General features: G+C 46.5%; 1 protein-coding gene across 2 annotated transcripts; it reads left to right on the forward strand.

Annotated features, from left to right (window-relative positions):
• The first annotated feature begins 2,523 nt into the window (after positions 1-2,523).
• On the forward strand, positions 2,524-26,241 carry LOC144608737 (sodium channel regulatory subunit beta-2-like). Of its 2 annotated transcripts, XM_078426771.1 has the most exons (5): positions 2,527-2,965; positions 17,300-17,451; positions 21,745-21,955; positions 22,815-23,010; positions 24,594-26,241. In XM_078426771.1, exons 1-5 carry the CDS (start codon positions 2,887-2,889, stop codon positions 24,610-24,612), a joined length of 657 nt encoding a protein of 218 aa, XP_078282897.1. In that variant the 5' UTR covers positions 2,527-2,886; the 3' UTR covers positions 24,613-26,241. The 2 variants fall into 2 exon arrangements, with proteins under 2 accessions (XP_078282898.1, XP_078282897.1); XM_078426772.1 differs by lacking the exon at positions 24,594-26,241 and having other exon boundaries at positions 2,524-2,965; positions 22,815-23,014.
• The last annotated feature ends 1,010 nt before the right edge of the window (positions 26,242-27,251 follow it).

Raw genomic sequence — 27,251 nt, forward strand, 5'->3', positions numbered from 1 at the left:
ATAGAATCTTGCAGAGAAGGATAAGATTATAATTATAGAAAAGGAAATGGTTCTGAATAAAAATAGCAGAACTCATGATGGGCAAGTTACTTAGGTCTGACCATATACACCTGGCTGGTGACCGGAAAATGTTGGGACACTATTCAATATTAAATATATAAATTGTATTGTGATAAAATACGCTAATAATCTTATTGATCTTATCCAACAGCGAAGGTAATCCAGAAACATTGTCTAACCTTGATCTTGGCCAAATCCATTATTAATGATAATTGAATCCATTAGTAGTCATTTCAAAGACCATCAAATTAATGGGTTAATCAATCAATCAACCAATGTTGATATATTACTGGCGAAGAAAACACAAAATATTGAAGAAAATCAATGTCTGGCAACATCTGTGGAAAGAGAAACAGTTTGTGTTTTGGGTCTGTGACCCTCCGTCAGATAGAAATGTCAATAGGATTTCAGCAAGAAGGATGGTTGGGTGGAATGTGGAGAACACACGAAGATAGCTTGACTCAAAATGGCTTTGAGGAGATCGTTTTTAGCACATTAAGTAACTAGTTACTAAGCAATGAGTTGTTCGTAGTAAGATGGAAAAGAAAAAGACAGAAAATGGAAACACTGGATAAACTAAGCAGGTCAGTGAAGAATGAAAGAATTTATGTTTCAGATGAGGGGCCTTCATCACAACAGAGAAGGAGAGGGACAGGTCGGTGTGGGTAGCAGGCCAATGGGAATAGGCCATGGAACAGTGGGATTTCCCTGGCGGGGGAATGCATTGGGCAGACGGGACAAAGTACCACAGTTGTGTAGTTTGTGGCTCTGGAACATATTCAGCAGGTCAGGCAATGCACAAAGAGGAAAGGAAACAAGGTTGACAGGTGGAAGTTGGCCTTATTTAGACAGGAGCAAAGAGCATGTTAGCTCGAGTTTGAGAATTTAATGTTAAATCTGGAGGGCTGCAACATGGAGTTGGTCTCTCCCTCATCATGTTAGTACAGATGTTGTGGGCTGAAGGGCCTGTTCCTGTGCTATACTGTTCTATGTTAACATCGACAGGTGGAAGATGAGGTGTTGGGTCTCATGATAGTGCAGTAGGTCACAGAGGATCAGGCCAGTGGTGGATTTTTAATTTATATTAAAGACAGACGTGTTTGACAAATTGTTATTTTTAAAGAAAAGAATGACTTCTGTGATAAAGGAAATCTGGGAAAATGCAGAGAATATAAACCTTTCCACCTACTTTGGAATGTTTCAAAGCCTTCCAACAAACTCTGCCTGTGAGAAACATCTCACTGCAAGGACAAAGAGTTGGTTGAGGGTGGGGATGCAAACTGATATTGGACATGAGCTGTTGTGGACAGGAAAGCAAGCCAGTCAAGGGACAGGACACGGAACAGAGACAGAGATGAAGGACCAGTCTGAAGAAGGGTCTCGACCCGAAACGTCACCCATTCCGTCTCTCCACAGATGCTGCCTGTCCTGTTGAGTTCCTCCAGCACTGTGTGTCTACCTTCGATGGAACAGAGACATACGGGTTCAAATATATGGTTGGCTAAAGAAGTGAATATGGGCAGATATTCACAAAATGGCCCATTATAAGTTTAATAAACGGAGCACAAATAAAGAATGAGGTTAGAAACAAAGTGCTGCGAATGCTGATTGGACAAAGTGCTGGAGTAACTCAGCGGGTCAGGCATCTCTGGAGACCATAGATAGGTGACGTTTGGGGTTGAGACCCTTCTGAGGTTAATGAGGCTCAGTCTGTACTGTGGGGTGTGTTGGCTGTCGCGACTATGTGAGGAGGAGCAATAATGACACACAGCAAATACGCATAGAATATGGAGACCGAGGCAGATATCTACTATTCCATCCATTGCTGGGGATCCATCCATCCATTGCAAAGAAAGCGGAATACGTTCAATGGGCGTTTTAAGGGGGTTTTGATAGAATAAATAGAAGTGTGGATGAGAATGAGTAGGGGGAAAGGAAGGCTGGGTGGACAGAGAGAGGGAAGAGAGAAGGGGAGAGAGGGGGAAGAGGGGAGAGGAGGGAGGGTGAACAGAGAGAAGGGGAGAGGGGGAAGAGGGGAGGGGAGAGGGGGAAGAGGGGGAGGAGGGGAGGGGAGAGGGGGAAGAGGGGAGGGGAAGAGAGAAGGGGAGAGAGGGGGAAGAGGGGAGAGGAGGGAGGGTGGACAGAGAGAAGGGGAGAGGGGGAAGAGGGGAGGGGAGGGGAGGGAGGGAGGATGGGTGGACAGGAGAGGGAAATGCAAAAGGTGAGCCACGGCAAATATGGAACTGGATCACGGGGCGAGGATCCGTTATCAATTAGCCGAGAGGAGAGGTTAAAACGGAAGATATACAAACAAATTCTCAGTGGGAAAGAAATAATTATATTGTATATTTTTAATATATTGAATATGACACACATGATCCCTCCAGCCGCACCCTCCCATTGAACCCCATCAGTAAACCCCTTCTCTCTCTCTCTCTCTCTCCCTCTCTCCCTCCCTCCCTCCCTCCCTCCCTCCCGAGCGTTCATGCATCTTCTTCAACGTATCGATGCTAATACAGTTGAAATGGTGCATTTCCTAGTTATTTCCCCCCTACTCACGAATGTAAATATGGAGATGTAATGTGTGTGGGAATGAGCCATTCTACCGGTGACAGCCTGGCTGTTAATTACACCGAGCCCGGCATCACATACACCGCTCAGCAACAGCATCGTTCTCGCCTCCTCCCCAGCCCAGAATAAACCCCTTCCCATCCCTGCAAACACACACCCAGCCATATTGAACACTCTGCATTAAAGCAGCCCAGCGCCCAGCACCGACCCCAGCCTCGCCTCCAGTACCATTTATCCATCTTTGGGAAATTCAGGATGAAAGTTACAGCCAAACCTGTTCTCCAACTGCTCCGTTTTGCCCTGTTTGGGCTAATGTTGCTGTCCTGCGGCTGGGGTAAGTTGCAAACCGTTCATTGCATTTTGTAAGCTTTCTGGAGAGAGAAAAAACCCCAAAATAAAGGATGGTGCCGGGGAGGGGTGGTGGGAGAGAGAGGGGCGAGTAGATGGGTGGGTGGGTGGACGGTAAAGAAAGTGCAGGGGCAAGGCGGGTTGAATCACTATGGCGACTGAAGGCAGAGACTGCAAACTACATCTGTCAACCTTCTGACAAAGAAAAACATTAAAGGGTTTGTATGCGAGAATATCTGAATCGCCTCCTCGATACTGATTGCAACGTCTTCATTAAATGGTCTGATTTCCACAATTTCTTGGACTATTTACATTTATAATAATTAGATTATGGTGATCCACAATATCAAGACATTGTTTTGGGCTCTTATCTGAGAGATTGGTGAACCATCTCAGCTATTTAAATTGTTTAGTACACACTGGCACAGACACACAGAGAGACACACACAGAGGCAGAGACACACACACACACTCCACACACGTTTGTTTGCCTTTGCTCAGGCCGACATGACAAAATGTCTTCACCCCCATCAGGAACCTTTCTCCAGTCGAGCTACTTGTGTCGCAGAAGGCTGTAATTCAGAAATGTACTCATTGTTTTCCGTGAATTGCTACCTTCTCCAGAGTGGGAGAGAGTGATTGTGTGCCTTGACAGAGTCTGTACCGAGGGACTAAAACATCAATTCCTGTCAATGCTGGAATCTGAACTCAAGGGATGGACATGCCCAACTGATGGACACAGAGCACAATAAAAGTGGCTGATTTGCATCTTGAATTTTCACCCACACTTTCATCCTTCCCTGTGTTTGCATCTTTGAGCAACTAACTGCCACTGAACCTCAAGCTGTGGTAGCTGTGTTCATCTGTGGTCCCTCTTGTTACGCCCAGAGGAGGGGTGGATGTTATAGGACTAGCTGTGATGACAAGGGAAAACACAGTCAAAGGCATCCATTGTTTCTGAACATCTTCATAATTTAAAATCGTGAATAGTCTGTGGCTGTTTGGTTGAGTGGCCAATCGATTATGAAGCTATCACACTGGGACCTGCAAGACCTTCACATCATGGAGCGGCCATCAATAATCCATGGCCCTGCTGACACTGGCCCACTGCTGACACTGGCCCACTGCTGACACTGGCCCACTGCTGACACTGGCCCACTGCTGACACTGGCCCACTGCTGACACTGGCCCACTGCTGACACTGGCCCACTGCTGACACTGGCCCACTGCTGACACTGGCCCACTGCTGACACTGGCCCACTGCTGACACTGGCCCACTGCTGACACTGGCCCACTGCTGACACTGGCCCACTGCTGACACTGGCCCACTGCTGACACTGACCCACTGCTGACACTGACCCACTGCATATAGTCGTGTGTAGCTAGACTTGGAATGGGTGGATTCCATCCCAATTGTCCTCACCTGGCCTGATCAACCATGTCCTTAACATCATTAACCTGAAACAGTTGCCCTTGTCTCTCCATCTACCCTCCTCTGTGACTCTGCTTTGGGCCTTGTCTTTACATGGAAGGATATTGCTCCTGGGAATGGACTAAATATTTATATTGCTGCTGAAATCCATTAGGCCTGGTGGCAGGCAGCCATGATGTGCTTTCCCTGACTACCCAAGTGATCGATTTAATCTACTAATAAATTCCTAAAAGTGACGCCCCTTAACATGAGTGAATAAGAACAGATCACTACGTTTGTTCACTCTTAATGTTTGAATTCTGGTAGTATAGAAATACAGATTAATATACTAAAACTCCCTGTTATGAAACATTATTTGTCCCGATACAACTGTCCAACATGGTTCAAATCTGAATTTGGAGATGGTGTAATTTGTTGCCCCCAGTGTCGTGGGCTCTTGAGGTATGTGTAGGATGGAACTGGTTTAACCCCAAGATACACACAAAAGACTGGAGTAACTCAGCGGGCAGGGAGCATCTCTGGAGAGAAGGAATAGGTGACGTTTCGGGTCGAGATCTTCATTGGGCTATTGCAGCCTTTTCAATGAGATATTAAACTCTCAGGTGAACATAGAAAATCTCATCCTTAGAAGAGAAGGAAGATTTGTTCTGTGGTTCCTGGCCAATCGTTAGCTCTGAACTAACATCAGTAAAACAAAATTGCCTTGGGAGTATTTTGATGAGTTATATGGTAGCAAACGTTTCAGAAGGTGGCTGTGTTGAGTTTAGTTGGGCCACTATTTGGCTGTGATCATTCTGCCTGTGTAGCTGTGCTGGGATCATACTCTGTGCTGTGTAACCTTGCTGTCTGTAAATTGGCTGTTGTGTTGCCTTTCTAAAGATTTGAATTTTTAGGAATCTCCAGAGGTTAAGGGAAGTGCTATTGAAGTGCGATCACTTCCCAGAAGTTGATTGCAGCTGCATCTGTTGGAGACACTCAGCATCTGTGGAGAGAGAAACAGAGAATATTTCAGGTCGATGGTGCTTAGAATTACAACACCTATAATTGTTTGCGTTCCATCTGTAAGATTGGAGGAGCACTTGCAGTTCAGTTTACTTCAGTTTATTGTCACGTGTACTGAGGTACATTGAAAAGCTTTTGTTGCGTGCTAACCAGTCAGTGGAGAGACAATACATGATTACAATCGAGCCGTTTGCAGTGTACAGATACAGGTTAAGCTTTAACTAATTCACTATGAGTTGCTAAAGACCATTTAGTTTGACCAAACTGACACGTCTGAAGAAGGGTCTCAACCCGAAACATCACCCATTCCTTCTCTCCAGAGACGCTGCCTGTCCCGCTGAGTTACTCCAGCATTTTATGTCCATCTAACGTCATGACAATGCCAGGTTCAAGAAGAACTCAGTGACTCAACAAAACCAACACTGTCTTCCCAGCCAACCATCCACAGGACAAAAGTGCCACTCAAGTGCCCTTTTAAAAAATTTGCTTAAAAAAAAGCTGCAATGGAACTTAACAGTGACTGTAGTCCACGTTGCAATTCTTAATAGTTAAATAAACAGTTGGGAATTTGCATACATAATTTACTAAAGTCAGAACATCATTTTTCCTTTTGGTGTATAGATTATGAAAGTGTAATCTGATTATAATTATCATGGGTAAATCTTTAAAAAGGTTGTGAGCTTGGAGCGAACACGAGGCCATAATCGTAGCTCCGTCCACAATACAAACACATTGGCCTCAGTCGTTCGCTGACACTGAATGACATCTCTCACCCTTTCTCTGGCGGAAATAATCAAACCTATTGATCCTTGTCTACCCTTTGATAATTCCTGCATGGAAATGAACTATTCCTTTGATCTTTCTCTATCGGGCCACATTTGTCCCCAGGGACTGATCTAATCTATTGATTTCTCCATGACACTTTCATTCCTTCCAAAAATCACCTGATTTATTGACCTCTCTCTGACACACAATAACTTCCATGCAGTACTAATTTAATCTATCGACTCCCCTCTGACTCATTTATTCCCCACATCTCACCCACCCCCACCCTGGGAACCAACCAAGTTTATCAATATATATTGAAAATCTACATCAATAGAGGCAAACTGAATTAAAGTTTCAGGTCTGTGGAAGAAGATGTACAATATTGTTTGATCTCTCCATCTCTCTATAACACTCATTGTTCCCATCACAACATTAAATTACTGATATCACTCCAACCTTCAATAACCTAATCCTGGGGATGTGTCTATCTAAATGATATCACTCATTTAATAGTGATCTGTTTCCTTTCTCCATTTCCTGGTCCTGTTTTGTTTTCCAATAGTCTATTCAACACACCCACCCATAAAAGCAATGAATGATAGCCTTGGCCACTCTCCTTGCCAGGCAGCAGAGACTATTAGCTGTGGCTTTCTTCCATTCCACACCAACATTTTACTGATCACACCACAACCCTTCCATTTATCAATTTCCATTTATAAACCACTTTTAATGTACTCCAAGTTACTTTGCAAGAATTAAATTGGACGCAGAGATTGATGCCAGTATGATGAATACAATGGTTACAAGAGCAGGTCGGATGATGGAGATTGTATGATGAATGATGCAACTCCTTGCTCCCAGCCTGCATCGGCAACAAGTCAGGGTTGGGTGAGAGTAGTCTTCACTGTCTGATTAAATGCATTTCCAAACACATTCAAGAAACTTAATATAATCCAAAAGAAATCAACCTACTTGACTGCCAGCCCACCTACCATCTTGGATATTCACTGGATATCCAACAGGATGCTACTAGTAGCCACATCTTCCCATCTCCACCCCTTTCCGCTTTCCACAGAGACCGTTCCCTCCGCTACTCCCTGGTAAACTCGTCCCTTCCCACCCCCTCCCCAGGTACTTTCCCCTGCAACCACAAGAGATGCATCTCCTGTCCCAATACCTCCCCCCTTGACTCCGTCTAAGGACCCCGACAGTCGTTTCAGGTGAGGTAGATGTTCACTTGCACCTCCTCCAACCTCATCTACTGTATCCACTGTTCCAGGTGTGGACTCCTGTACATCGATGAGACCAAGCACAGGGTCGGCGATCGATTCGCTGAACACCTCCACTCAGTCCGCCTAAACCTACTTGATCTCCTGGTTGCTCAACACTTTAACTCCCCCTCCCATTCCCACACTGACCTTTCTGTCCTGGGCTTCCTCCATTGTCAGAGTGAGGCTCAGCGCAAATTGGAGGAACAGCACCTCATATTTTGCTTGGGCAGCTTATACCCCAGCGGTATGAAGATTGACTTCTCTAACTTCAAACAGCCCTTCTTTCCCTCTCTCTCCATCCCCTCCCCCTTCCCAGTTCTCCGACCAGTCTTACAGTCTCCGACTACATTCTATCTCTGTCCTGGAATCAGACTGAAGAAGGGTCTCGACCCGAAACGTCGCCCATTCTTTCTTTCCAGAGATGCTGCCTGACCCGCTGAGGTACTCCAGCATTTTGTGTCTATCTTATAGAGAATATATTCCTGCAACTTGCCAATGTTTCCTCATCAACACTTTCCACACTTGGGAATGATGACAATTCCTATGATGACAATTCCTGGAGCCCCATCATCCTGATTTGGAAATGCATTATTGTCCCTTTATTGGGACTGTATCCAAATCCGCCATTGCACAACATGCCTGTGGGATAATGGTCATCATATGTTCATCAACAGTTCTCATCACCACCTTCTGAAGGATAATTACGGATGAGCATCAAATGCTGGCCTTGCCAGTGGCACCCACAACTAACGGAATGCTGGCCTTGCCAGTGGCACCCACAACTAACGGAATGCTGGCCTTGCCAGTGGCACACACAACTAACGGAATGCTGGCCTTGCCAGTGGCACACACAACTAACGGAATGCTGGCCTTGCCAGTGGCACACACAACTAACGGAAGAAAGGGAGGTACAAGTACGTGGTGAACAAATTATACAGAAGTTGATATTTAACCAACTTCAAAGAGTGTAGAAAAAAGGAGAGGGAGAGGGAGAGAGATAGAATGACAGAGAATTTTATGGAAACATTCCAGAGCAGAGGCCAAATCACTGAAGGCAGAGTCACCAAAGCTGAATCATCAAAGTCATGAAGGGAATTGTGGAATTAGGGTCTGCGGGAGATTACAGGCAGGGAGAGGCAAGACCATATAGATGGTGAACTTTAAATGTGGGCAGAGAGCCAATGTGAGATACAGTTTTACTCTGCGGCCAACACGGTTCAATCACGGGGATTGGACACGTTAGACGCAGGAAACATGTTCCCAATGTTGGGGGAGTCCAGAACAAGGGGCCACAGTTTAAGAATAAGGGGTAGGCCATTTAGAACGGAGATGAGGAAGAATTTTTTCAGTCAGAGAGTGGTGAAGGTGTGGAATTCTCTGCCTCAGAAGGCAGTGGAGGCCAGTTCGTTGGATGCTTTCAAGAGAGAGCTGGATAGAGCTCTTAAGGATAGCGGAGTGAGGGGGTATGGGGAGAAGGCAGGAACGGGGTACTGATTGAGAGTGATCAGCCATGATCGCATTGAATGGCGGTGCTGGCTCGAAGGGCTGAATGGCCTACTCCTGCACCTATTGTCTATTGTCTATTGTCTATTGTCCATCACCAGAGGAATGACTAGGCTGTCGACGTTCTCACAACAGAGGAGCAACTATTAACTATGGCCCAGTCAGTCCTCGTCGACTGCACTAACTCAATAGTACACCTCACCAATATCTCAGTCTAGCTTTCACTAGACCCTCTCAACACCAAACCTTCCACAGCCTTTGATAAATATGATTCAATGAGCTGCGTTCCAGACGTGAAATGGGAGTGACTGTCCTTGACATTAGCTGTGGCATCAAGGAGCCTTGCTAAAATTGGACGGTTGGAACTGAAGGGATAACAATGCAATGGTTAGTCACACCGTGGACAAATGGATGCTGTGGCTTATGATCCCAACCCTCAGGTACTGCAGCATCACCTCCTCAGGCTCCTCACCCAACGAGCATCATCTGCTCCAGAAAAGGTCTTCCTTCATTAATGGCTTGTTATCACAAGGTCAGTTGTCCATCAACATCTGAGGGTTTGTTTAAATAAGGTCACATTCTGTACGAACTTGGTGAATCACGATATAATTATGATAGAATCACGATAGAATCACAATATGTTGGTGAGGAATGATATTCACTCCCTTGCAAGGGGTGACATAGAATCAGGAGATGTAGAATCAGTATGGGTAGAAATGAGGAATTGTAAGGGTAAAAAGACCCTAATGGGAGTTATCTCCAGGCCCCCAAACAGTAGCCTCGACATAGGGTGCAAGTTGAATGAGGAGCTAAAATTGGCGTGTCGCAAATGTAATGCTACGGTGGTTATGGGAGATTTCAACATGCAGGTAGACTGGGAAAATCAGGTTGGTAATGGACCCCAGGAAAGAGAGTTTGTGGAGTGTCTCCGAGATGGATTCTTAGAACAGCTTGTACTGGAGCCTACTAGGGAGAAGGCAATTCTGGATTTAGTGTTGTGTAATGAACCTGATCTGATAAGGGGACTCGAGGTAAAAGAGCCATTAGGAGGCAGTGATCACAATATGATAAGTTTTACTCTACAAATTGAGAGGGAGAAGGGAAAATCGGAAGTGTCAGTATTACAGTATAGCAAAGGTGATTACAGAGGCATGAGGCAGGAGCTGGCCAGAATTGACTGGAAGGAGGCCCTAGCAGGGAAGACGGTGGAACAGCAATGGCAGGTATTCCTGGGAATAATGCAGAAGTTGCAGGATCAATTTATCCCAAAGAGGAGGAAAGATTCCAAGGGGAGTAAGAGGCACCTGTGGCTGACAAGGGAAGTCAAGGACAGCATAAAAATAAAAGAGAAGAAGTATAACAAAGCAAAGAAGAGTGGGAAGCCGGAGGATTGGGACTCTTTTAAAGAGCAACAGAAGATGACTAGGAAGGCAATACGGGGAGAAAAGATGAGGTACGAGGGTAAACTAGCCAATAATATAAAGGAGGATAGTAAAAGCTTTTTTAGGTATGTAAAGAGGAAAAAAATAGTCAAGGCAAATGTGGGTCCCTTGAAGACAGAAGCGGGGGAATTTATTATGGGGAACAAGGAAATGGCAGACGAGTTAAACCGGTACTTTGGATCTGTCTTCACTAAGGAAGATACAAACAATCTCCCAGATGTTCTAGTGGCCAGAGATCCTAGGGTGACGGAGGAACTGAAGGAAATTCACATTAGGCAGGAAATGGTGTTGGGTAGACTGATGGGACTGAAGGCTGATAAATCCCCAGGGCCTGATGGTCTGCATCCCAGGGTACTTAAGGAGGTGGCTCTAGAAATTGTGGAGGCATTGGTGAGCATTTTCCAATGTTCTATAGATTCAGGATCAGTTCCTGTGTATTGGAGGGTAGCTAATGTTGTCCCACTTTTTAAGAAAGGAGGGAGAGAGAAAACAAGAAATTATAGACCAGTTAGTCTATAATTAGTGGTGGGGAAGATGCTGGAATCAATTATAAAAGACGAAATTGCGGAACATTTGGATAGCAGTAACAGGATTGTTCCGAGTCAGCATGGATTTACGAAAGGGAAATCATGCTTGACTAATCTTCTGGAATTCTTTGAGGATGTAACTAGGAAAATTGACGGGAGAGCCGGTGGATGTGGTGTACCTTGACTTTCAGAAAGCCTTTGACAAGGTTCCACATAGGAGATTAGTGGGCAAAATTAGAGCACATGGTATTAGAGGTAGGGTACTGACATGGATAGAAAATTGGTTGACAGACAGAAAGCAAAGAGTGGGGATAAATGGGTCCCTTTCAGAATGGCAGGCAGTAACTAGTGGGGTACCGCAAGGCTCGGTGCTGGGACCGCAGCTATTTACAATATACATTAATGACTTGGATGAAGGGATTAAAAGTACCATTCGCAAATTTGCAGATGATACAAAGCTGGGTGGTAGTGTGAACTGTGAGGAAGATGCTATGAGGTTGCAGGGTGACTCTCACAGGTTGTGTGAGTGGGCGGATGCATGGCAGATGCAGTTTAATGTGGATAAGTGTGAGGTTATCCACTTTGGTGGTAAGAATAGGAAGGCAGAGTATTATCTGAATGGTGTCAAGTTAGGAAAAGGGGACGTACAACGAGATATGGGTGTCCTAGTGCATCAGTCACTGAAAGGAAGCATGCAGGTACAGCAGGCAGTGAAGAAATCCAATGGAATGCTGGCCTTCATAACAAGAGGAGTTGAGTATAGGAGCAAAGAGGTCCTTCTGCAGTTGTACAGGGCCCTAGTGAGACCGCACCTGGAGTACTGTGTGCAGTTTTGGTCTCCAAATTTGAGGAAGGATATTCTTGCTATTGAGGGCGTGCAGCGTAGGTTTACTAGGTTAATTCCCGGAATGGCGGGACTATCATATGTTGAAAGACTGGAGCGACTAGGCTTGTATACACTGGAATTTAGAAGGATGAGAGGAGATCTTATCGAAACATATAAGATTATTAAGGGGTTGGACACGTTAGAGGCAGGAAACATGTTCCCAATGTTGGGGGAGTCCAGAACAAGGGGCCACAGTTTAAGAATAAGGGGTGGGCCATTTAGAACTGAGACTCCACTCAGGGAAAACTTTTTCAGTCAGAGAGTTGTGAATCTGTGGAATTCTCTGCCTCAGAAGGCAGTGGAGGCCAATTCTCTGAATGCATTCAAGAGAGAGCTAGATAGAGCTCTTAAGGATAGCGGAGTCAGGGGGTATGGGGAGAAGGCAGGAATGGGGTACTGATTGAGAATGATCAGCCATGATCACATTGAATGGCGGTGCTGGCTCGAAGGGCCGAATGGCCTCCTCCTGCACCTATTGTCTATTGTCTATAAGATTAACTCTGATCTACTCAGGAACCTGTAACATGGTCATTCTCCATCAAAGTAATAATCCTTCATCTGGAATGCTCAATGCTGATCAATGCCGAATAACCACTAGAGGGCTGTACAGTTTTTACAGACCATAGTTACTGCAGCAACACATGTGGTAACTCATTACAGATACATAAACAGGATACAGACTATAATTAGTCCACTACTGGAATCAAAACATCAATACTGCTTGCTATTGGCGTGCAGCCACAGCACAAGGAGAAGGTGGTCACACCCTCCCCCTCCCTCCTCCTCCCCTCTCCTTCCCCTCATTCCCCCTCCTTCCCTTCCTCCTCCCCTCCCTCCTCCTCCCCCTCCTTCCTCCTCCCTCCCCCCTCCCTCCCTCCTTCCCCCCCCTTCCTCCCTCCTCCCCCTCTATCCAAACTCAGTTACAACTACTTTCTGGCTCACCTCCCTTGCTGTTTCCCCAGTATTTGCCCACATTACCTCCCTCAGTGTTGCCCACCTTTGATGCTCACTCCCTACCCTGCGCCCAAGCCTTTGCTCCTAACTCTCAGGTTGCCATTTTCTCCTTTATTCCCCACTATTCTCACCCTCCTTGTTCCACCGGACTTACTTTGCTCCCCTCCCCTCTACACCCACAATCTCCACCAGTCTCAACTACTCTATCTCTCTTATACATTCTCTCCAGCCTCAGTCGTAGACCCATAGAAACCCACAGCATGTAAACGGGGCCTTCAGCTCATTGAGTCCAGGCCAACCATCAGCCACCCATTTACCCCAATCCTACATTAATGCCATATTGAATATTCTTGTTGGGACTGTGCAGGTTTGTAGGTTAATAGGTTTCTGTAAATTGTAAATTGATTCTAGAGTGTAGGATAGCCTGTTGTATGGGGTGATCGCTGATTGTCACGGACTCGGTGGGCTGAAGGGCCAGTTTCCACAATATACCTCTAAAGTCTAACGGTGAATGAGTTGGATAGAGTTGACTTTGAGATGTTGCCCCACGTTGGGGAGTACAGAGGTGGGTTTAAGTGGCAACGGTCCAGGTTTATCCTGGAGTCTGGTAATTTGGAAAAATGTCCAAAACTATGGGTTCTTTCTATGAAATCCGTGTTACCTGCCACCAACTCAAACTCAGAGATGGGCTTCAAGTCAGGTCAGAGGATCCAATCCCTATCTGAACATTGAACACCAGTGGTAGGTAGTGCAGCAATTATCCTGCACCCTGAAAACAGTCACAGAGTGATAGTGTGGAAACAGGCCCTTCATCCCAACCTGCCCACACCGGCCAATATGTCCCAGCTACACTAGAGTCACAGAGTGATACAGTGTGGAAACAGGCCCTTCATCCCAACCTGCCCACACCGACCAACATGCCCCATCTACACTAGAGTCATAGAGTAATAAACAGTGGAAACAGTGCCTTCGGCCCAACTTAATGATAGCGGAGACAAGGGATATGTGGAGAAGGCAGGAATGGAGTACTGATTGTGCATGATCAGCCATGATCACGGTGAATGGCGGTGCTGGCTCGAAGGGCAGAATGGCTTACTCCTGCACCTATTGTAAAAAAAAGCACTTGCCCACACTGACCAACGTGTCCCAGCTACACTAGTCCCACCTACCCGCATTTGGCCCATATCCCTCCAAACATGTCTTATCCATGTACCTGTCTAAATGTTTCGTAAACATTGCGATAGTCCCTGCATCAACTTCCTCCTCTGGCAGCTCGTTCCTTACACCCACCACCCTCTGTGTGAAAAGGTTACCCCTCAGATTCATATTAAATGTTTCCCCACTCACCTTAAACCTATGTTCTCTGGTTCTCGATTCCCCTAATCTGGGCAAGAGGCTCTGTGCGTTTACCTCATCTGTGTCCCTCATGATCTTATACACCTCTATGAGATCACCCCTTGTCCTCTTGCGCTCCATAATAAAGTCCTAGCCTCCCAGCCGCAACATTGATGGGGGATGGGTGAAACAGGTGGACCCAGAGCAAACATGCATGGTCACATGAGAACATGCAAACTCCACACAGACAGCACCAGAGGTCAGGATTGAACTTGGGCAACTGGAGGTCAGGATTTTACTTGGGCAGCTGGAGCTGTGAGGCAGCAGCTCTAGTAACTGGGACACCCTTCCACCGTGTTCCATCATGAGATTATGTGGGGAAGGCAGGAAAATGGGGTTAGGAGGGAGAGATAGATCAGCCATGATTGAATGGCGTAGACGATGGGCCAAATGGCCTAATTCTGCTCCTATGACTTATGACCTTATGATCAAATGGTTCCAGAGTAGGAACAGTATCAGTTAAAAAAACAGCAAAGCTGCCTTTATTATGCCAGTGTTAACCCTAACAATGCTGCCGTTCCTGTGAAGCCACGCGATTCTGATCTCTCTTTCAGGGCGGTCTGTGAAACAAGTTAATGAGCTCATTGTGGTTTAGTTTCCTTTATTGTCACGTGTACCAAAGTACAATCAAAAGCTTTTTAGTTGCATGCTATCCACCCAGTGCAAAGACCGTACGTGATTACAATCGAGCCGTCCACAGTGTACAGATAGATACAAGATAAACGTTCAGTGCAAGTTAAAGTCCAGTAACGTCCAATTAGAGCAGAGTTGGTCACTACAACAAGATTTACAAACACTTTATTCATTATTGTTATTAATAACTCCTTAGGCCCATTGGCAATGTCTCCACTTACCTTGTCCTTCCTGCTGTGCCATCATTTATTTCAGGTCAGGGGCCCCAGCATTGGAGTTTTTCACCCAGCTTCATTTTCCACAGTTAGTGGGGATGGGCTGGAGCCCCCAGAGGGAAAGCGGAGGAGAAACTGAGGCCATTTGTCCCATGGCCCAGCTTCCAGTAGAGACATCATTGCCATGGAGGAGAGACCAGATTCACTGGCAATTTCCTCTCCCGACTGGGTCTTAGTCCAGACCACACGGACGGGACTTGTGACAGTATTTTGTCAGTCAAATAGTTCCTGGTAGTTTTCTTGTAGTACAATCACTTTTTGATTGTGTGTGGAGACCTGTCCATGGGGGTTTACAGACTCGCATCCATCTCCGTCCTCCCAGTGAGGAAGAATCCATTACCTAAGGCTCTTCATATTGACTTCTGTGGCACCACGTTTATCCACACTTGCCTGGATTAGCAATACCAGTTGTCTGTGAAATACATCCATCCCCTCTCAGGTTGTGGGGAACGAGGGTCCATTATTCAGCTGCCTGAGGACATTCCTAGTTTTACAGATGACATGAGGTCCGTTTGTACAAAGTCCTTGATCTTTCACTGTCTCTGCATTGAGAGAGCACCACACTGCCAGAGTCTCTCCCGGAAAAATAAACTCTTTTCTGAAGCCCTGTTCACCAGAAAGCTACACCTTAGACGACAGGAGCTGAGGATGTGATTGCTTTCAGTACTTCGTGAGGAATGGCTGCTGTCTAGTGCAGTGGTTTGGGGACAAGCAGTGAGTACGGGTTGCTGAGTCAGCAGTCCAGCGGTCTCCGGCCACTCATTGATGCTGACGGGGGGAGAGACACTGAGCTGTGTTTCAAGTGGAGCAATATGCAAATAGAGCTGCAATGGGAAAAGGTACAACTGCAGCATGACAGGCAGAGAGAGCCTGGTGCAGTTAATGCTGTAAGAGAGAGAGCCTGGTGCAGTTAATGCTGTAAGAGAGAGAGCCTGGTGCAGTTAATACTGTAAGAGAGAGAGTCTGGTGCAGTTAATACTGCAAGAAGAGAGAGAGCCTGGTGCAGTTAATGCTGTAAGAGAGAGAGCCTGGTGCAGTTAATGCTGTAAGAGAGAGAGCCTGGTGCAGTTAATGCTGTAAGAGAGAGAGCCTGGTGCAGTTAATGCTGTAAGAGAGAGAACCTGGTGCAGTTAATACTGTAAGAGAGAGAGTCTGGTGCAGTTAATACTGCAAGAAGAGAGAGAGCCTGGTGCAGTTAATGCTGTAAGAGAGAGAGCCTGGTGCAGTTAATGCTGTAATAGAGAGAGTCTGGTGCAGTTAATGCTGTAAGAGAGAGAACCTGGTGCAGTTAATACTGTAAGAGAGAGAGTCTGGTGCAGTTAATACTGCAAGAAGAGAGAGAGCCTGGTGCAGTTAATGCTGTAACAGAGAGAGCCTGGTGCAGTTAATGCTGTAACAGAGAGAGCCTGGTGCAGTTAATACTGCAAGAGAGAGAGTCTGGTGCAGTTAATGCTGCAGGAAGCCGGCACTGGGAGGGCTGTCAATGCACACACCTTGTCGATAGGCTGCCTAATCCCCCATTACTGCCTCTCCTGATTGTCAATATAGACAAACCTTTGCCATCAGGCCTAATAATCACGTTATATGGTTACTGCAGTTAAGTTTATGATCACGTGTACCGAGGCACTGTGAAAAGCTTTGTGGCTCTGCAATTTCCCCTATGAAATACACAGGGGGTGTTAAAAGAACACTTTTAGAGTCTATATATTATTGTTGCCTTGGATACTGTGGCCTCACTAATATAAGATCGTTAACACTTTGCAACTTAAAATAATGTCTATTTAAACTGTTCCTCAAATCTCCATGGTTGTGAAGACTGTCTATGTTCTTCAGTTTGGAAACAGTAGTGTGGCACGGTGGGGCTGCGGGTAGTGCAGCTGCCTCACGGCTCCGGAGACTGGAGTTCGATCCTGACCTCAGGTACTGTCCGTGTGGAGTTTACACGTTTCCCCTGTGACCACGTGGGTTTCCTCCGGGTGCTCTGGTTTCCTCCCGTGTGCCAAAGATGTGCAGGTTTCAAGGTTAATCGGTCTCTGTAGATTGTCCCTAGTGTGCAGGGAGTGGATGTGAAAGTGGGATATCATGGAACCAGTGTGAAGGTGTGATTGATGGTTGGCATGGACTCAGTGGGGCAAAGGGCCTGTTTCCGTGTTACACTTCTAACTAAACTGAAACTATTTGTTTTCTGATGGCTTCTTCTCCTTCCTCTCGCTGTTGTCCACCTTGGCTCAGCAATGGAGGTCATGGTCACTCCCCACCTGGTCAAGCTGAATGGGACATCAGCCAAGCTGACCTGCACCTTCAACTCATGTTATAACATCAAGAACAAGGACTTCTCCTTAAACTGGACCTACCAAGAATGTGAGAACTGCACAGAAGACCGTGTAAGTGTTCCGTCTCCTTTGATTCAATGTTTATTTCAAGGAAATGAAACAGTAAACATTGATGAGATAGAGTAGGACATGTTACTGAATCCAGCAGCCATTTAAACTGTCTGAACCAACTGAAGGACAACTGGACTGACAGCTGTGTTGTTCCTTTGGCTGAATCAACATGACACACAGTCAGATTCGAGAAACTCCTCTCTTCACTTTGCCCCAGTTGTCAAGTCAAGTCAAGTCAATTTATTTGTATAGCACATTTAAAAACAACCCACGTTGACCAAAGTGCTGCACATCTGACTAGGAAAAAAAAGAAACATACAGTGGCAGGCAGTCAAACACAACGGCGCGGCCATCTTGAACAAAATGTTAATTCAATCACCCACAGTCCAACAACAAAAGCATTAAATAAGCATCAAAATTACACCCCCCAAAAACACAGTCCAACAATAAAAGCACTAAACAGGCACCCAAATTACCCAACCCCAAAAACCCCCAAAAACACAGTCCAACAATAAAAGCATTAAATAGGCATTCAAATCACACAACCCCAAAACCCCCAAAAACACGGTCCAACAATAAAAGCGCTAAACAGGCATTCAAATTACACAACCCCAAAACCCCCAAAAACACAGTCCAACAATAAAAGCATCAAACAGGCACTCAAACCACCCAACCCCAAAAAAACACACAAAAAAAAAGAAACATCCATCAAAGAAACATCCATCACAGTGAGTCTCCTCCTCCAGTCCTCTCCTCACTGTGATGGAAGGCCACAATGTCTTTCCCTTCTCCCGCTGTCCTCGCCCGCAGTCAGGTTGTTGTGGTTGCAGGCCGCAGTGGTAAACGGGTTGATGAAAATCTGCTCAGTTAACCCATTCCAGACGTCGTAAATAAATTGTAAAAGGAACTAATGTCAATTTGCTATCAAACTCCTAATTTACTGCCAATTTATGAAGAAAGTTGGTGATAAAAGGATATTGACATTAATATTTAATCTTAGAACGTGTTTAATTATGGGTGTTGTGCCCTGGCCTTCAGCTGACCAATGGGAGGGTTGTTGTCTGGGGGTCAGAGATGAAGGGAATATTTATGGAGGGATTGCAGATAAACTGCAGACGCTGGTTTACAAATAAAAAACACAAAGTGCTGGATTAACTCAGCGGCTCAGACAGCGTCTGTGGAGATGTGAACAAATGGATCAGGTCTGAAGAAGGGTCCTGACCCAATAGACAATAGACAATAGGTGCAGGAGGAGGCCATTCGGCCCTTCGAGCCGGCACAACCATTCAATGTGATCATGGCTGATCATTCTCAATCAGTATCCCGTTCCTGCCTTCTCCCCATACCCCCTGACTCCGCTATCCTTAAGAGCTCTATCTAGCTCTCTCTTGAATGCATTCAGAGAATTGGCCTCCACTGCCTTCTGAGGCAGAGAATTCCACAGATTCACAACTCTCTGACTGAAAAAGTTTTTCCTCATCTCAGTTCTAAATGGCCTACCCCTTATTCTTAAACTGTGGCCCCTTGTTCTGGACTCCCCCAACATTGGGAACATGTTTCCTGCCTCTAACGTGTCCAACCCCTTAATAATCTTATACGTTTCGATAAGATCTCCTCTCATCCTTCTAGCATTGTCTGTTTGTGTTCTCCACAGATGCTGCCTGACCCGCTGAGTTACTCCAGCAACTTGTTCTAGAAGGGAATATCTTTTATTGGCTTCAGGTTTGACAGAGATTGTCCCACCAGAGGGAACAAAAATGAGTACGATTTATAAACATACAGGGGGAAGCGAGTTGTAAAAATTAGAGAATATGAAATATATTTACTAATGAACAATCTATAATTCATTAGCAAGTGAACTAAAACTGTTCCATCATTGGCACCAACAACTCGTGAAGTTTCAGTAATATATATTACACAGGTTGTTGCAGAGCCAAACGTAGACATAGAGTTCGAGTCACAGAGTGATACAGCATGCAAACAGGCCCTTCGGCCCAAGTTGCCCACACCGGCCAACATGTTCCAGCTGCACTAGTCTCACCTGCCCGTGTTTGGCCCATATCCCTCCAAACCTGTCCTATTTATGTACTTGTCTAATTGTTTCTTACATGTTGGGATAGTCCCAGCCTCAACTACCTCCTCTGGCAACTTGTTCCATACACCCACCACCCTTTGTGTGAAAAAGTTACCCCTCAGATTACTATTAAATGTTTCCCCTTCACCTTAAACCTGTGTCCTCTGGTCCTCGATTCCCCTACTCTGGACAAGAGACTGTGTGCATCTACCCGATCTATTCCTCTCATGATTTTATACATTTATACACAGGCAGTTTGTTGTTGTTCCTGAATTGTCCCCTGGTCTGAGTGGCTTACCATGTGAAGCCAAACACTGATTAGGTGGGGCGACAAGAGTTTAATGGAGATTTTAGGCTTACAGATCAGGTAGTGAATGGAAAAGACAGATGCCGGTTTAAATATACAATACAATATATCTTTATTCTCATTGTACAGGGGTACAACGAGATTGGGAATGCGCCTCCCATACAATTAAATAAATTAATTAGCTAGTCAGTATTAATTTAAACAACCCAATGAAACAAATTAGAACAGTTTTCAAACAGAATAAAGTGCAAGTAGATCTGTGCCGGTTCACTGTGCGATATTTTACCTTTGTTAATATTCTTCATTATTTCTGAAAATTATGTAAGTTTTCAGCGAGGAAACAATTTTTTGGTTATTAACTACTTCATGTTTAATAAAAACATTTAAGGTCTCTAAATATCAAGGGCAGTTCAACTGCAAAATCCAAATGCAGCATTTCCATTCACATTACTTGCTGTGGAACAATAAACCAATACCTGCTCAGCTTTCGGGAGGGTGTTTGAGGGGTGGAACCTCTGCTGTCCACAACCCCAGTCCCGGTCCCCAGCCCAGCCCCTCTACCCACTCACTGGGTAGGGCAGCCCCTACCCCACTCACTGGAACAGGGCAGCCCCTAACCCACGCACTGGGACAGGGCAGCCCCTCCACCCCTCACTGGGGCAGGGCAGCCCCTAACCCACACACTGGGACAGGGCAGCCCCTACCCCACTCACTGGGACAGGGCAGCCCCTAACCCACGCACTGGAACAGCCCCTACCCCACTCACTGGGGCAGGGCAGCCCCTAACTCACGCACTGGAACAGCCCCTACCCCACTCACTGGGACAGGGCAGCCCCTAACCCACGCACTGGAACAGCCCCTACCCCACTCACTGGGACAGGGCAGCCCCTACCCCACTCACTGGGACAGCCCAGCCCCTCTACCCCACTCACTGGGACAGCCCAGCCCCTCTACCCACTCACTGGGACAGGGCAGCCCCTACCCCACTCACTGTGGCAGCCCCTCCACCCCACACTGGGACAGGGCAGCCCCTACCCCACTCACTGGGACAGGGCAGCCCCTCCACCCACTCACTGGAAAAGCCCCTCTACCCCACTCACTATCAGCGCATGGAGACCAGGCCTCCACATCTCTGTGGCTCCATGAGTTGTGTAGCTACATCTTCGCCAGCTCGATAAGGCAGGTGTCAATGCATGGTCAAAGTCTAGCTGTTCGGGAGAGGTTTAATGGAGGTGTGAGCAGCTGGTAGATATAAGGGGGGATTTCATCTCTGGAGATCATAGATAAATGATGTTTCAGGTCGGGACACTCAATCTAATGGGATGGAGAAATCGAGATACTTTCACAGCAATCTCATCAGTCACATTCCCCCACTTCCTTCCTTTCAACCTATTCTCCCTCATAAGTCTCCACACACAGAGTGGAGCAGCTGGTAGAGCTGCTGCCTAAGCTGTGTCCACCTATCACTTACCAGGCCCCTAAGCCAGTTGTCTGCAGATCCTTGTTTCTCCATTTATTCCTACTCTCTGGTTTCTTCCAAAAAACAAGTCAGGGTCCATGTCAGTATATTACCGCAAACATTTCATCTTCTAACCATATTCCCCAGCCTACAGTGTGGGACTTTATTGAAAGCCTTCTGAAAATTCATACACACCATGTCCCACACCAATTCTACTGAAGTTTGACAAACACACAATCAAACGAACCTACCTGCATCTCGCACTGCCCTCACTGCCACGTACTGATCATCTCACTCTGCTCTCACCGTCCAGATGCAGGGTCTCGGCCCGAAGCATCAACCATTCCTTTACCTCCACAGATCTTGTTTGGCCGCCCGGTTCTTGCAGTTAAGCAGTGGATTCCAGCACGTGCCCATACCGGCATAATGAGCCGTTTACCTTCTCTCCGACAGTTTGTGCAGTACCATCACAGGCTGATCTTCTCCAGAACGGAACGTTTCTGGGGTCGGGTGCAGTGGTCGGGAAACCTGGAGAAGAAAGATGTCTCCATCACCATTCACGACATCCAGACCGATGACGAGGGCTTTTACAAGTGTCACGTCTTAAACCCACCCGATCGGCACAAAGGACTGGGAATCATCCATCTGAGCGTGGTCACAGAAGGTATTGTGGGTAGACAACATCATCATCACCACACCTCCACACTCCAGTGTAGAGCGCCACTATCCCAGCCCCTCTCCATCATCAACCATCATCAACCATCATCAACCATCATCAACCATCATCAACCATTCAGTCTGGCTCTTCATCCATCTTCACACACCCATCCACACTCATCCGACCAATTCCATTCTATTCTCTGGAGAGGGTGGGAGGGAGGGTGGGGGGAGAGGGAGACCACCATGGCCTGGTGGATGTAGGCATTTAGCAATTCAAAGGCAGCATCTTTCCCGACCAAAAACATGACAGATTGGAGTTAGTGACCAGTGAACCCACTTGCCCCGCAATTCAATATGTTCATCTGCCCCAGATTTCAGGTGTGCCATTTCCTCAAAACCCTCAGTTCTATAAGTTTTAGAATATTTATCACTCTCGACACACAGTGGTGCAGCGGGTAGAGCTGCTGCCTCACAGCGCCAGAGACCCGAATTTGATCCTGACTACGGGAGCTGTCCGTACAGAGTATATACGTTCTCCCTGTGACTGTGTGGGTTTTCTCCAGGTGCTCCAGTTTCCTCCCACACTCCAAAGATGTGCGGGTTTGTAGGTTAATTGGCTTTGGTATAATTGTAAATTGTCCCAAGTGTGTGTAGGATAGTGCTAGTGTGCGGGGATCGCTGGGCGGCACGGACTCAGTGGGCCGAAGGGCCTGTTTCCGTGCTGTATCTCTAAAGTCTAAAGTTTTTCTCGTATACTTGTGGTCTCCACAACCTACTGAGGTACAGACCAAGGTCCACTAATGCTCACATCCAGTGTCTGCCTGAGGCAGGAAACTGTTGCTAACGCCAACCCTCTCTTCCAGTGGCGCCTGAACGTGACTCCATTGTGGGCGTGATCATCGGAGCATCTGTCGGCGGGCTGCTCGGTGTCCTCATTCTCGTCTTAGTCGTTGTGAAGTGCGTGAGGAGGAAAAAGAAACAGGATAATCAGTCCGAAGATCAGAAAACTGAAGAGGAAGGAAAGACCGATGGGGAGGGCAATCAGGAAGAAGAGGAGAAGTAAGGATGATTGGACACGCTGGTGCATAGTAGTAGCGTTCGTGACTGGGACATGGCAGGTTCAAGACCCACTATCCACACGATTAATTTTGTAGAAAAGGAATTGCAGATGCTGTTTTAAACCAAAAATAAATACAAAAAGCTGGAGTAACTCAGCGGGACAGGCAGCACCTCAGGAGAGAAGGAATGGGTGACTTTTCCGGTCAAGACCCTTCATCAGTCTGAAAAAGGGTCTTGACCTGAAACATCACCCTTTCCTTCTCTCCAGAGATGCTGCCTGTCCTGCTGCGTTACTCCAGCTTTTTGTGTTCAAAAAGGTTGATTTCATAGGGTGTAGTGTTGTTGAGGCCCATGTCTATTGCCCGTCCCCACCTGCCTTTGAGAAGCAGGTGCTGTCAGTTTCCTTCAACCTCTGCAGTCTCTCTGCTAAGAGTAATCCCACAGTGCCCTCGTATATAGACTGGGATTCACACCCTCAACAATGAAGAAACAGGAATATATTTCCATGTAAAAGCTTCATGGTACAGGAGGTGACGGGTTTCTGTAGATAAAAGATTGGTTCGTTAACAAGAAATGGATTATAGATGCAGATGGGTCTTTTAAGAGTTGACAAGATGTGTATTGGTGTTGTGATTTTTACAGCATTTTACAATTTATGTCAATTACTTGGATGAAGGCACCAAGATACAAGTGTTAAACTTGCAAATGACACAAGGAGAGGTGGGAAAGCAAGTTGGGAAGAGAACATCAGGAGATTGCAAGTCACACAAACATCAGCCATATAAAGTATAATCAGGGGAAATGGGATTAAAATAAAAAATATTTAACTGGTGTAGGATTGCAGAGATGTGAAATACGGAGGCAGCTACATGATTTAGTATGTTTGCAGGTACTAAGTAATTAGGAAGACTAATAATGTTTGGGCAAATGAATATCCAAATGGTGAGATCATGTTGCAGCTTCACAAGGTTTTGGGGAGATTACATTTTAGTTCTGCATTCACATTGGTTTCCTCATGTAAGGAAGACTGTTGGAAGCATTCAGAGAGGGATGACTGGACAAATACGTGGAATGGGGAGGTACTCGTGAGGAAATCGTGACAAATAAGATCCTTCAGTGTCGTGGCGGAGTGGATGTGAAGAGGATGGTTTCTCTTGTGGGAGAATCTGGAAATGGGGATCGTTATTTAAAAATAAGCGGTCACCCATTTAGGAGAGGGATGGGGCAACTGTTTTTTTAATCTCAGACGATCCAAACTCTTTAGAACTCTCTCAAAGGGTGGTGGAAAGAAGTCCATGACTACTTTCAATGTAGATGGGCACTTCATGGACAAGGAGGTGAAGGTTGCCATGGATGGAAGGAAAAGTCAGATCACGCCTGGTTCCATTCAAGATGGAGTGAGGGTGGCAGCTCATTTTCTCATTATGTGCTAATGGTAAAGCCGTGTGGAAGAAGCAGGAAAGCATGGCCGAGTTGGGATGAAGGGCCTGTTTCCGTTCTGTAAGACTATAATGTAAAATCATTTGTGGTATTGAGGTTGAAATTCCTTCCAGCTTTGTTGCAAATGTGTTTTGCTTTTGCAGGCGGCAGGGGGGGCAGTGAGAGGCGGCTGCCTTGGCTGGCCCCTGGTGACAACCTTTATCGTCATGCTTCCTGGGACAAGACTGGTTCTCCTCTACCCTCTACCTGTGCTGCTTCACATTCTCTGATGTGCCCGCCTTCTGCCGTGATGGCCGCCAACCCGCTTTTGATTCATCATGCATGCCATCCACCTCCAAACTGTGTACAGGATCCAGCTCCAAACTGTGTACAGGATCCAGCTCCAAACTGTGTGCAGATATAATCACCAAAACTGGCAGCACTCTGCCACGGCACTAGCTTTGCCACATCAGCATAAATACCGCGCTTATTGTCTTGAGTGCCATATGAGTGTGGTGAACTAGAACTAGGGGTATTGCTATCATTGTGCATGTTTTTAAATTGTGTGTCAATGGGGAGGTGGCACATTGGTAAAACATAATGAACACCCAGGCTGGTTGCCCATTGATGGGAATGGTAATGGAACCTTTCCTCTAAATTCTTTTTTATGGGGAGTTAAGTATTGGCAGCAAAGCCCTCAGTCAATTCCCTGCTCCCATTGTGGTTGAGAAGTGGTCGGTGAGCAGTCTCCTTGATCTGCTGTGGCAAGGTGGATCTACTCATTGTCCAGTCGATGGCACAGCAAATCAGGTCCACATTCCCCACCCGATCCTGCCACCGAACCCATGTCACCACCAGCCACAAACCTCCCACTGGCTGGTTAACATTGGCCCAAAGTGGCTGAAGGTGTACTTTATATAAAATAAAGTAATCACACCCCACAATACTCACTGTAATGATTCAGGAGACTCTAAACTCTTGCCTGGGTGATCCTAAGGAATCCTGAAATTATTCATGGGACACATCTTGTCCAAATAATCCAAGATCGGGCAAACTCTCAGAAATAGCTTTGACTGGATCGTTGTGACATATCTTTATGTCTTTCGCCCCTGGAAGGAGGTAGCTACAAGTCCACCAATCAGTGGCAGGGAACATTCCAGAAACATAGGTTTTATACAACACAAAATGGCCTACTTTTTATCCAGTTCCTTGTGGGGTATTTTGTAGTTAGAAATCGAGCTTGCTGCAGACTGGAAAGGATCTATTTTCGGAAATAAAAGTAAAACTTTGTAACAATGAGCTCAATCTGAAGCCCCATACTGCCAACTAACAGAATAAGCATGTTATTCTAATCACTGGGGCTGATGTGCGGCTTTCTGCTTGGGTTGCCAACTTTGCCGGTGTGACCGGGAGTTTGGAACCTGAGTGAGGGTGGCCATACTGGCATTGCCTCCAGTCACCCAGATCACTGGAGACGGTGGGCACCCATGTGGCCAGTGAATTACAGGTAGAGGTTCTGCCAACCGTGGCCTTGCCCACAGCTATGGCAGCAACCTCAGCTTCAGGTACAACACCAGTCAGCATCACAGCATTACATTGGGCAACACCACTAATCCAGCTGCTGCCTCATATTTCCAGCCATCTGGGTTCAATTGCGATCCCTTCGGGTGCTGTTTGTATGGAGTTGACGCGTTCTTCCTGTGGCCACATGGGTTTGCTCTGGGTGCTCCAGTCCCTGTCCATAACCCAAAACAGTGAACAGTGGGTTCACTGCGATTTCCCTGTGTGTGTGCATGTGGGTGTGCATGGCATTGGGGCTGGGTGTGGGTGGGGGGGAGGGAGGGGGGTGATGGGGTGATGGGAATGTGGGGAGAGTAACATGGAACAAGTGCAGGGTTAGTGCAAGTGGTCAGACACATGAGACTGCAAACTAGCATCTGCATTCCTCTCTCCCGAGATGCTGCCTGACCTGCTGAGTTACTCCAGCATTTTGTGAATAAATAAATCTGCAGCAACAAGTTACATGCTGGAGCAACTCAGCTGGTCAAGCAGCATCTGTGGAGGGGGAAGGAACGGTCGACATTTTGGATTGAAACCCTGCCTCAGGGCTGTGAGGGATAGGATAGAGGGGGGAGAGCAAGGATAGAGGGGGGAGAGCAAGGATATGGGGGGGGTTAGGATGGGGGGTGTCAGGATAGGGGGGGTTAGGATGGGGGGGGAGTTGTGAGTCAGGAAATGGGCATTGGCAGATGAAGGAGGAGTCACGAATGATGGACAGGTGAGGCTGGTCGGGAGGTGAAGTTGGGAGACCGAGGCCACTTAATGAAAGGTTGAGCAAGACTGAAGAGAGAATGTAAGTGTGTGTTGGTGCGGACTCGATGGGCTGAAGGGCCCCTCTCTGTGCTGCAAGACACTGCCTCTATGATTCTACGATTCTCTATGACTTGTCCACAGAGCTGGACTGCAGGCACTGTTCAATGTTTGTTCTCTCTGAGAACCACAAGTGGAGAGAGTGGTGGCCTCCGATACCTGAGCACCAGAGTGAGAGGGGAGGGAGAGAGACTGGCAGATGAGAGCTCAGGGAAGAGGAAGCAGAAGCTAACTGGGCTGAGACTCCATGGGAGGTCGACTGTGGGGAGAGGAAGACCAGGGGGAGCAGAGAAACAGGGAGAGGAGGATGTGAGTTTGAAGGGACATGAAATGGGAAAACGAGAAACATCATTGCAGCAATAGAACAAAATGCAGAAGCTATAAGTCTGAAATAAAATTGGAATATGCTGGAAATGCTTAGCAAGTCAGGAGAGAGAGAAAGAAGTTTTTTT

This window comes from Rhinoraja longicauda, chromosome 32, assembly GCF_053455715.1.
Source record: "Rhinoraja longicauda isolate Sanriku21f chromosome 32, sRhiLon1.1, whole genome shotgun sequence".
Lineage (NCBI taxonomy): Eukaryota > Metazoa > Chordata > Chondrichthyes > Rajiformes > Arhynchobatidae > Rhinoraja > Rhinoraja longicauda.

Bases quoted from the DNA above. Each gene is read 5' to 3' on its own strand.
- LOC144608737 (XM_078426771.1), top strand. From the start codon at position 2,887: ATGAAAGTTACAGCCAAACCTGTTCTCCAACTGCTCCGTTTTGCCCTG. The intron at 17,452-21,744 runs GTAAGTGTTCCG...TCTCTCCGACAG, and splicing joins AGAACTGCACAGAAGACCGT to TTTGTGCAGTACCATCACAG. The intron at 21,956-22,814 runs GTATTGTGGGTA...CCTCTCTTCCAG, and splicing joins TCTGAGCGTGGTCACAGAAG to TGGCGCCTGAACGTGACTCC.